This window comes from Pyxicephalus adspersus, chromosome 4 (assembly GCF_032062135.1).
Source record: "Pyxicephalus adspersus chromosome 4, UCB_Pads_2.0, whole genome shotgun sequence".
Taxonomy (NCBI): Eukaryota; Metazoa; Chordata; class Amphibia; order Anura; family Pyxicephalidae; genus Pyxicephalus; species Pyxicephalus adspersus.
Window position 1 is genome coordinate 69,220,825 of NC_092861.1, and position 12,496 is coordinate 69,233,320.

The window sequence follows — 12,496 nt, forward strand, 5'->3', positions numbered from 1 at the left end:
CTGCCTAGTTTCAGAACAGGACACCAATGATTTTTTTATAGCTCTCTATTCTGACTGCTTTTTGTAGGGAAGTGTATTCATCCCACTGACCACCAATGTAGACTGTGCAGACTTGGTTTTATGTTCCTTTTATTATTTTTATTATACATTATTTTATGGGTTCTTTTGGAATAAAATGTCGGCATTAAAGATGCTTTTGTATTTGCAGAAAAGAATTTTTAGAAAATAAAATGCTTCCTTATAGGCACTTTGACAAGGAGACCACAGATATTAACAGTTAAAAAAAGTGGCTAATGGACAGTCCCTGATCTAGAAAGCTAAGCTTGCTAGAATATAGCCGTTACTTTCTCTCGGTGTGTAACACTTTATCTTTGAACAACTTTAATTCCTCAGCAATAGCCAGCACCAATTTAAACATATTACATTTTATCAGGAAGAATGCACGGATCATTAGAGTGTTAGCTCCATGATCACAGATAATGAGACATAATCAGATGATAATAGTTCATCCAGGCAATTATTTAGGTTTTAGGTTTATAGTCTTTACCACTTAGCTGCCTTCATTTTAGATTTGCAAATGAAAAATATCAAAGATCACAATGCTGGTAATCATGTAGACATCCCTTAAATGTGTAGTAGTACATTTGTGTATTTTGGGCAAGGATACAAATGTCTCGGATGTAGCTTGAACCAGCTTCTGTGTGCAACAGTGAGACAGAATTAGAGTTCTTTCATCAAGTTAATGTTCCTGACATCTACCTTGAGGTACTTGCAGAATATTTTTTTGTCCAATTATGTCCCCTAATTGCACAACCACTGATAGTAACTTGTTTGTATTAAAAACCTTATTGTTAAAAATGCATGATGTGCAGCTACTTATCACAATCAGATAGACCTTTAGTATTTTGTTTTATTGATACTAATTGTTAGATTCTGTGTTATAGTGCAGTGACATGTACCAGGTCTTTGTACTTCCCTTTGCAATGTGGGCAGATGAAAGCTGATGGGATGGACCAGCAAGAATGCAGTACATTGCTTTTTGTCAACAAAAACGCTGTGGAAATGTCTGAATTTGATGCAGAGCCTCCACAATTAAAAATAAATACATTGAATTCGAATGAGTAAAAGGGGAGGCTGGAAAGAAAAGTTTTGGAAAATGTTGGGCATTCTCCATTTAGGAAATTAGGTGGGCTGTATGTGATTTGCACAATATTACAAGGACACAGTGGGCAGTAAAATTAGAGTAAGTACAAGGGAGGAACCTTTCAAGTATGTATCACTGAAGTTCAGCAAAAAAATAAAAATAAAATAAAAATAAAACCTGTTTTCTTCACCATAAGACATAAAATAGAAATTGTGTAGAAAACCACTATACATTTCATTTAAGGCTCTTTATGTCTATTTAGCAGCAGCAGCTTGTTTATGTAGAATTGTTCCCATTTATATATTTCTGACAGCCTTTAAGCTGTACCTTTCCTCAACACGCCAGCTATTAATGTAAGAATTCTCCGCAGGGTATATTTCTGTTATTTGTGTCAGATGTCTGCACGACCGAGATTTGTACTTTTAATTTGGTTTTGATTTTTTTTTTTGTCTGGTAACAATGGAATATTGAACAAAATGAATAATGAAAATTGTAAGATTGCTGATACCTCAGGCCCCATTGATTTAACTGTGCCTACAACACAAACTCTTAGAAGAGTTACATAAATCTCTTTTTGTTTCACATAAGCCAAATATGATAGATTTTATTGCTAAAGTCACATATATACGCAATAAAAATGTTTGTTGTTTCACATAACCAACCTAATGCACAGGTCTGTTGTGAAATTCTCTTCTGTTTGTTTTACAAATAATTGTAATAACATCTGTGGGGCTGATTTATAACAAAGAACAGAAAAAGCTATCACCTCTCTATTATGTCCATTAGGATCTGCACACCATGGCCTATTCATAAAATGCAGGCCGTAGTGTATACCTACGATACCCTACAAAGTGTTTTCTACTTAATGAAGCTCTATGATTGCAGGAAAACAACTTACCGTATTTTTCGGACCATAAGACGCTCCGGACTATAAGACGCACCAGGTTTTCCGCACAAGGGAAAACAAGAAAAAAAATTGATTTGATTTCCCCTGAGATCCAGCGTGCGGCACTTGTGCCCGCCCACGAAGGCGGCGCCGATCGGCATTCATCAAATCAATCGGCGCCGCCTTCGTGGGCGGGCACAAGTGCCGCACGCTGGGACACAGGGGAACACAATGGAGGAACACAGACACTGGCTGCTGTCAGCCTCTGTCTGTTTTCCTCCTGTGTTCCCCTGAGATCCAGCGTGCGGCACTTGTGCCCGCCCATGAAGGCGGCGCCGATCGGCATTCATCAAATCAATCGGCGCCGCCTTCGTGGGCGGGCACAAGTGCCGCACGCTGGGACACAGGGGAACACAATGGAGGAACACAGACACTGGCTGCTGTCAGCCTCTGTCTGTTTTCCTCCTGTGTTCCCCTGAGATCCAGCGTGCGGCACTGGTGCCCGCCCATGAAGGCGGCGCCGATCGGCATTCATCAAATCAATCGGCGCCGCCTTCGTGGGCCGGCACAAGTGCCGCACGCTGGATCACAGAACAGGCAGAGATCGGCGCAGGCGGGGACACAGGTAAGTAAAAAAATATGCCCCTGTACCTCTGCATTCGGACCATAAGACGCACCCTGATTTTCCCCCCACTTTAGGAGGAAAAAAAAATGCTACTTTTTACGTCGGCCCCTTTATATACCCTTTAGCCTATGGCATATGTTTAGAATACACAATGCATTTTATGAAGGTTTCCATCTACTTTAATATTTAAATTGATTTGTTTTATTCTTCAGAACACAATAATGTCCCGTGATCAGATAGATAAAGAGTATGATTCGCTTGTCAAGAGTTCAGGTCAGCTCCTTAATGCTTTACAAAAAAGGAAGAAAGAGGAAGAGGAGGCTGAACGGTTGCGTCGCATTCAGGAAGAGATGGAAAGAGAGAGGAAGAGACATGAAGCAGAAGAGGAACTCCGGAGAAAAGAGGAGAATGAAAGGAGGCTGTGAGTATATACTTTGACATATTAAAAATAAATGCTAGATAAGCAACTAAACAGTTGAAATGTTTCACTTTGTTATTTGTTACCTGTGCATTTTTATCCATGCACCATTTTTGGCAGCATAGCCAGGTCATAGACCTTTAGTGTAGCAGCACAGTTTTCCAATAAACACGGGACAAGAGCACACTCTAATGACTGGACATTGATGAAATCATTCCTGCGCTCATGCCATTCCCTCTTCCTATGAATTGTAGCACATGTGCAGTGTTACAAAGCGTAACTGGCTCCTAGTGCAGGACATCCCACCCAACAGGCATTTACTGTGCACTTTTCTCTTGATGATATTGCAATTGTAAAAACAATTATTTTTTATCAATTCTTGTGATTAACTACAACCGTGCTCAGCCCAGACATTTTTTTAACCTGGGTGGGAAAAAATTGTAGGTGTGTGGCAGCCCCTTTATTGTGACTCAACTCATCTGTAACCACCCAAAAACAGCCGGGTGGTTACTGAAAAGTGCTGGGTGGCGCGCCAGCTAAAAAGGCCTGGGGAGAACACTGTACAAGTATTCAGTCTACCAGATCTTTGTTTGAATTGATCTGAATTACCATTAATTTTATCAATATCAATTTTAACACAAATAGAGGTTTCAGTTTTTACTATAAAAGTTGATATTATTTCGCATACAAAAAGCAAAAAAACCTTTCCTGCACATTCACTTTTCATTTGAGACTGTGCTTGCATATTGACTGTAAAAATGATCAGAAATGGAGGGGATTTGATCAGTTGGTGCTCAATATGACATTTTAATCCATCAATGAGGTATGGCTAGCTTACTACAGGGGATACACTACTGAATTCATTTGGTGATTTTGTAACTGTTTAGCTTTGTCTAGTGGCTTACAATATTATACTGAAATGTCATTTTTGCATTTTTTACTTATATATAGAAAAGCTGAGATTGAGGTAAAGAGAAAACAGGATGAAGAAGACCGTAAAAAGAGAGAAGAGGAAGAAAGAAGAATTCAGGTTTGTGCAAAGTAGAGCTGATGTGTATTTTTTAACAATATCACATTTTGTGCTTATGCTTTGGGTACAATTAGTAGATGACACAATGTGAAATTAACAGTCAGCCTTAAAGGTAAAATCCTCTGCCTATATGCACAATTGTTGAACTATCTCATCTTAAAAACACAAAATAAATCCAGAAAATCACGTTATTCACTTTTTGCCTTAAAGATATGGCTGAAGAAGATTGGATTACCCCCTGCATTAGGGGTTTAGGGGGCTTTATGACTTCACAGCTGTACAATTATTTAAGGATTGCCCTAGTATACTTTTATGATTACTCAAAGCATTATATTTTTTTTTCAAATCTCTATTTGCAATCCTCTGTTCTAACCATTTTTTCCTAAGATTTAATTGTGTTGTAGACTCCTGGCTTGTGAAAAAGCCATGACTCTCAGTTTATCAGCTCTGACATTTGTGCAAACCAGAATGGATATTTCTTTTCCTATGACACTCATATATCATTATAATATCTGAGGTTTTCTTCCAGAATGTTACTGAATCTGGTTACCTTTCAGAAACTATTTGGATGCCATGAGAGAGAGAATAACTTAAGGGACCATTGTTTGGGAAAATATACTATAACTCTCTTTAAATTACTGCTTTCTGCTGCAGTTGGCTGGATAGAAAGTTGTTTCTAAAAAAAAACCATAATGCTGATGTTTATACAAGACAGTATTTGAAACCTTAAGAGCTTAATCACACTGTAGTGGTACAACACATGCATTACAGCACACTTTAACATATGTCCACTCCTAATATGTGCTGTTCACACACTTGTGCTGCTTTGCAGCATGTTATAAGAAAAGTGACAAGTCTGTTTCCTGAGCTTCTGTGAGGTGTTAAAAGGCCCATGTAGGTCTATTACAACACATGGATACATTTTGTGAATTGTTGTAATGCCTTGCCACTCCTTCATAGCAAGAAATGCACCCAGATAAAAATGTCAACATGTGTATTGAATGTATCATAACATGCAGTTCAACCATATTTAAAAGTATGAATTACAGAAACCTATAAGTGTGAATGTGTATTAAATAGGAAAAAAGGAGTAAAGAATTCCTTGTTAGTGGAAAGGTAAATTGACCCAGACAAATATTAGCCTCCCTAGCGGTTCATTTCTTTGCGGTTTTATGTCTAAAAGAGGTACATTTTTTTTCATGAAAATTTATTTTACAGTATAATATAATAGTATGAGTATAATAAAGTTTGAAACACAAAATCATTTAAAAACAATAAATTGAATAAATTAAAAAATCTATATATTTGAAAAAAAAAGTTTTAATTTTTTTAAATAAAAAAAAATACACATTATACTCATACTAATATATATACTCTAAAATACATGTTATTGAAATTACAGTAATTTTGTATTGAATGCAATACAAAAGGATTTTGAATTTCCCGCCCCGCCCTGCCGGGACGTACACACGCACTCATCGGATGCAGAAGCAGGAAGAAGAAAAGACGGAGATCGCGGGACGGCACGGGACCCCTGCGGATCAGGTAAGCGCTCTATTTACTAACCTTCCATAGGTTTACCAACCTCGAGTGTGACTCGTGGGTTACCACTTTTAGCAACTTTTTTCTACACTCGGGGGTTACCGCTAGGGAGGTTAACAAGTAAGTCAATAGAACCTTAATGTTTATTGGTAACCAAGTTTTTTTAAAATCAGCATGGACTATATACAAATGCAGAAAGCAATACAAATTGATAAGGTTCCCAACTCATTTCACAGTAATGATAATGTTTTGTTGCTATTTAGGGCATAGATATGCAAAAAATAACTACAATTTCTGGTAAGGTGTTAATTTGACAAGACAGATCACTAAATATCAAGAAGAACGTTGAAGTCAATGATTTCCTAAGGTGGTAAACAAACATGCTACAGAACCTTTATTTTTAAATATTATGTACAAGGAAAGTTGGAAATAGAGTGTAAAATAGGGTCCCGATGCCTTAAATGTTGAAATGCCCTAGTTATTTAAAAACTTGTTGAAACCTCTTTTCTGCCACCTTCCAAGAGAGGTTTTTGAAACATTACAGTAGACTGGTTATGCTGGCAAGATATTGACCAATAATATCCTTTTTCGCCTGAGATCTTTGCTATACTGGTTTAGTATACTGCCTTAATATTTGAATGCATTTGTTTTATTGTAAAGTTCAAAATGATCAGCAGATTTGTTTTTGTACACACGTGCTAAATGCAGCTTGAGGTGGAAATGCAAATGGCAAGAGATCGTGAGGAAGAGTCACAGCAGCAGGCTATACTCGAGCAAGAGCGAAGAGATCGGGAACTTGCCATGAGAATTGCTCAGAGTGAGGCAGAACTTATTAATGAAGAATTTATTCCAGACTCTTCATTACGCAGGTACCATGTGAATATTTTTTGGAAAATAAATATCCCTTTCCTTGTGTGGTAACATGTGTAAAGCTGTAAAGATATTTGCTGGGTATTAGATTATCTTGCTGCCTAATGTTCTTATGGCACTATTTGTCATCAATTTAGAGGAACACTGCATAGACTTTTGAGAGGAAAATTATGAAAACAGGGCCTAAAATATTATCTTATATAGTCTATACAATGTTTCCCCAGATGTTCTGTTGTGATCACTAAAATGTATGCCAGAAATATGTATTATGTTCGTAGTATTGTAATATTTGTTTATCTTCTACTATAGCCTTTACTAATTGTAAAATATGATGTTAATGTAACCATTCATATTTTTTCCTGTTCTTTCTCAGTATAAAGCTTTTAGTTCTACATGTTTTTATCACAAATAAAAAAAAAATTCAAAAACAGTGAAAGGGACAGCAGAGAAAAAATCCTACAACAATGCTGCACATGGCAATAAGACCACGTGTAGTTAATCTGAATTGGAACTATAGGTGCTTCCTAAATACAGCACAATGAAAGTTTCCTACTTGACAATATCTCTGTAGCTGGCATTGTATAACAGAATATAGATTGCCATATTTCTATTTTATGTTCTTGGCTGTGTCAGTGTGACCAGACACGGGATGGGGAGTTGTACATGGCTGCCTGTAGCCTATTCTTTGTGCATACTGCACTAATGCATCTCTTTCTTATCACGTCTTTGATGGCTCTACAATAGAGTTATTCAACTTTTGAAAGTGACTTTGTTAAGCACTCATTTTAAGTTCTAGCACTTGTGTGTGGAATTATTTCTTGCACATTATACAGAGCCCGAAGCCAGTTTTCGGTGAATATATTAACCTTATAGCATCATCTGCTCTGGATCTCCCAGTACAAAGCAAAGATGATTTAATCTCTGCACTTCTTAGCCCCCTTGTCTTGATAAAAGAAAAGAAAGTACATCTGTAAGCATCCAAGTACCAAAAGGGATTCAATTAAGTGGAATCCAGTTTACAGGGATTCATGTTTTTCTTTCTGTTTACTTATTTAAACTTTTGACATGGTTTATGCTGCTAGCTTATGTTGTTGTCCTTGGAATATATACATGTCCCTGGGACCGTGTAACACACTGTGAAGACCATGACATCTTTATAGATTTGACTGTTCCCATTTAATTTACTGTGTCATGTTTTTCTTTGCTATCACGTTCCTGCTTTTACTGGTAATGTGTGCCTATATGACAAATAGTCACATCTCCTGCTTAACCAAGTGGAGTAAAAGGGAATGTTCCAAAAGTGTCTGCAGTAATTACATATGGGTTAGCCATGCCTGCATGACCTGGCTACCAACTGATATTTCTAATTAATATTATTTTCTAAACTTTACGTGGAGTGAGCTGTTAAGTTTATTTTTACGAAGGAGGAAGAGGTAGTGCTGCAGGCTTTTTCTGTCTTGTAAACAATATTGATCAACCAGGAACATACATCCTAGATTTTATTTATTTTAAACACATGCTACAGGTTTCCTCCTCATTTTAGCATTTTTGTTTTTCCCTAAAGTGAATGGTACTTCATGTGTTTTTGAGTCCTGTAAGATTTCAAAGCAGATTTGTAAAGCTCTGTGATTCATAAGTGAGCCATATTTTATTTTTGGTAAAGCTGTGAGGTCAGTGTATAAAACAGCAGAAGGACATAACTGCAGTAATTGCTAATGATGAAAATTGTGATACTTGAGCTTCCCACAAATGCAGTGCAGTCCTGCCTGTATGGCATTGGTTACACTCTTGGCCACATTTTATGTCACTTATGTAATTCACATGCTAAATAGTGAATAATTCAGAAACTGACATATTACATTCATTTTTTGGTGTTTGCTTAGTTTTCATACAAGCATAGGTTGGTAAAAAAACGAGAAAAGTATTATTAAAGCCAGGTGGTAAAAAAAAAACCTAAAACAGTAACAAAGCAACTTCCTGGTCATTGTTCCTTGACTAGGTGGATAGGTAGGCTAGTACTTTAAAAAGTAGGTTATTGTTTAGCCACAATTAGTTGTCAGTGGAGGTGGCTAAGGTCAGCAAATGGGTTATCTGATATCTGTGACATCCCCAGTTAATGTAGGCACAACACAAATGGACCAAATATGGGACTTTAAAGGCCAAGATAAATTCTATAAGGATAAATTACTATCAAATCGTCTTTTGACCCACATGTGCTGATTTACTTAGGATTTTTTTGGAGTGGAACCTTTAGGGGTTTATTCATTAAAAAAATCTTCCAAAGATTATCTATTGCCCACCAGTTGGGAAGTTATTTTCCAATACCCCAAAAAAGAGGGGCCTATTATTAAGAAATAGGGACCAATTGTCAAAAAGTCAAATAATAAAGTTCTTGAGAAATAATAGACAAATTTTTTCCTACCAGTTGATGCTCACTCGTGACTGACTACTCGGATCCTTGATCTGTGGAGAGATGCTGCCAGCGTCATCTGTATATGATGGCGCTGCACCTGGGGGAGGCCCAGCAAAATGCCGGAAGTCCTTCCCCATGGCGGGCAGACACGACTTCTGGAAAGCCGCCCTGCCCACAGAGAGCATCAGAGCAGTGAGAGGCGCCCATCACTCAGAGAGCTGATGAACGGCAAACTATAATAATAATACACCATGCAGAGGATGGACTTATATTGTGAAATGAGAAATAAGGTGGAACAGTCCAAAAGAGCATCAGAGCTCTTGTTGTTTGAAAGGTGACTTATTAACAAAAGTATGTCTTTCAATACTACTACATACTTTTTTTCTGTAGAGCTGTTGTTAATAGATAGATGCAACAGCTTTGGGCAACTCTAATGATCGATTGGCTTTTCCTGTGGAGGGGACCTGCGTATTAGCCAATGCCCATGCTGAATGAATACTGTGAGAAAAAATTGGTTAACTTAGTTAATATATAGCATTAGAGCTCTGAATTTAGATTAAATGCACTTATAGAAAAACTTTAAAGCATAAAGAGGAAGAATACTGTAACATGTATGTGGTGACCAAATATGACTAATGTGTGTATGTGTGTTTTATAGGTATTCATTAAATGTGAATAAAGATTTTATAATACGAGAATAAATATAATATGATGTAAAAAGAAAGATTACAGGTATATCTGTCAAACAGATTTAGGCACAAAATATCTGCAAAGCACTTTTATTGGTTGTGGTGATTCAGCAAGACCAAATAAAATGATCATCTCCTTTTACAAATCAATGTCACGTAATGTTTCATAGCAAGGAAATTCATTTGCATGCTAGCACCTACTGTTTATTTCAGCCTGATGATACCACAAGGCAAAAGTCTATTAGTAAACCATTAATATTTATAGTTCCTAATTTGCCTGAGTCTCATTAGCAACTTTAATGACAGCAGAAGAGCTTTGTTGTTCTGTATGACTTTGGAAGTGGTGTGATGAGGGTGTGTTCTGTGCAGTTTCCAGACTTGCATTACAAGTTCTTGGTACTCAAGCAAAGTTTGTGGTCTGTGAAGATAGAAGATTAAGCACATTTCATAAGAGAACTAATCTCTTCCCAAAGGATAGAAAACCTGTCATTAAATGTCATACCAGTCACTGAATGCATACTGAATAGGATCATTTACTCCGAAATCATTCAGTAGGCTTGTCTTGAACGCTTATCCTGATTCATAAAATAGATATCACTTTTTTAAGCCATCTAAACTCAAAGTTAAATGATAATCAAAATATCAAGCTTGTTATCATACATAAAATATAGGACCTTTGGCAATGAAATTTAAAAATTGTAAAACCTATTGTATAGTTATGGCTGACTCTAGCTGTGCAACAATCTGACCTCTTGTGGCTTTTACTTTCCTTTTAATAGATTATGGTCAGACATTTGCTCGCCACTTTCTACCTGTGAATCTCTACTAATAAATCCTGCCTCCTGATGTTAACACATGGTCTTCTCTGTAAAACAAAGCTAGTGGAAAATGTAACCTGGCATCCATTGTTCTTCCTATTTTGGGTGGCATATGATCATATCTGATTGACCATCCTAGCAGCTTAACACAAATATAATATTTAATGCAGTGTGCAAGCATGTATGGCCCATACAACATTTACTTTGTCCCATTTATCAGTTATTTAACTTACCGCATTTCTCCTATACACATTTTGTATTCACTTATCAACCTTAATCCTATTGGAATTTTCCTTTGTTCTATTTTGAATTTAGTTGGACTTCAACTTCTGTAGAGCTGTTTGTTTTTTAAAAGCTGATATCTGCTTCTACAACATAAAACCCATGCTCAGTATATATTTTCATTATGCCATAGACAGAACCAAGATTGTGTATTGAAAGGCCATCAGAATGGCTCTTATATGAAGTATATTGTTCCTTTCTAACCAGTCACATTGACACTTTACTCCTGCAGCTGTCATTTTCTTGTTTAAGCAAAAAATCTGACAATAGGTTTTCATCTGAAGCTCCTTGTTTATTGAAACACTAGTCTAGTTAGGGGCCAATTAAGTTATTGCTTTACATTGTTTTTTCAAAGGCATTCTTCTTTTACAATCATAACCGAGCACAATGAACCATTACTGTACACAGATCACTAATTGATTTCTGAAGCATATAACAGACTGGAGCAGCAATGAAATAAAATTTAAATCAAATATAAACTATGCTAAAGAATTAATAAAGCTTTTTCTTTTTTGCAATATACATAATATAAAATACCTAATGGACTTTAAATACATCTTACAGATTCAATGCAATGTCTACTACTTTTTATGAATGACTTTTGGATCTTTATACTATCTTTACTACAGTTGGTTTATTTTACAAGTGTAATGCAGCATGTTTAGTCATTTCTGCATCATTGGGTATATGATTTTCCATTTGTCTGATAAAGTCAGAACATGTTATATCTGACATGAGGATTATTCCTGCTGTGCACCACCTGAGAGTCCAGACATTAAGCTTCCCTGGTAGTGGCCCCATACGGCTGAACTCTCTGCATGTTAGCTAGATAGTGTGCCTGGTATATTGATTTTTCTGATTTATTAGTAATGTAATTGTATTGCAGTCACTTTACAGTCTTACCTATGATCTTGTTCACAGACTAACACTTTTTATCTTTCTGTGGGTTTTCTGACACAGGAAATAAATGTCAATGAAACCTGTTTATCAGAGTTAGCTTGTCCCTCTACAAGTTATTACTGCCCATTGATTCTGAACCTTGTCATTTACCAGCAGATTGAAGATAGTTCAGGCTATTTCTGCTAGACAAGCAGTTTTCAGATAACTGCATCATTGACAAAGAATTTAATACAGCATTAAACATAATAGTACCTGTAAAATGTATACGGGACAAAAACAAAAAAAAACACTGGGCCCATCATTAAACAAAGTTGGGAGTTAAAAAGGTGTCAAGAACCTGGATATTATTCCAGAACTCTGTATTAGAGGCTGCTTTACCATAGAGTCACAGGGTTTTGTCCACTGGTGCCATTGCTGTTACACTGGTCTTGAAGGTGGCAGCTAAAGAAAATGAAGTGAAACTTCTTAGGATCTGATCCAACCAGTTAACTTTCATTGGTCAAACAATTAGTGATTAAAGTCCACCCTTATGAAGTCAAAGTGTCACATGAAATCCCAAAGCTTAAATACCCCACACAACACTATTAATTACATTGTAACAAAATGGAAATAATATAGTAACAGTACAAATCTAGCAAGAGAAGCCATCCAGCAACAAAAGCCTGGCGGTGGGGGTAGGTATGCTGTGTAAATAAAATTGTGTGCAAAAATCCATTTTTTGATTCAGGGTGTAATGCAACATAACAAGACAAACACAGAGAGGAATGACTACTTTTGTAAGGCACTGGATTACTAAATACATTTATTGGAAGACCACTTAAGTGTCCAGTAATCTTCAGAAACAGTACATGTTTGTGAAAGCTGGTACTGCTGTTTGGG

General features: G+C 36.6%; 1 protein-coding gene across 3 annotated transcripts in view; it reads left to right on the forward strand.

Moving 5' to 3' along the window:
* Window positions 1-12,496, forward strand: part of MYO6 (myosin VI) — a 156,971-nt gene that overhangs the window by 124,987 nt on the left and 19,488 nt on the right. For all 3 annotated transcript variants that reach the window (XM_072408547.1, XM_072408549.1, XM_072408548.1), the window contains exons 26-28: window positions 2,868-3,076; window positions 4,025-4,103; window positions 6,354-6,514. In XM_072408547.1, coding sequence (XP_072264648.1) covers window positions 2,868-3,076; window positions 4,025-4,103; window positions 6,354-6,514 — 449 coding nt within the window. The remainder of the gene's footprint in view (window positions 1-2,867; window positions 3,077-4,024; window positions 4,104-6,353; window positions 6,515-12,496) is intronic.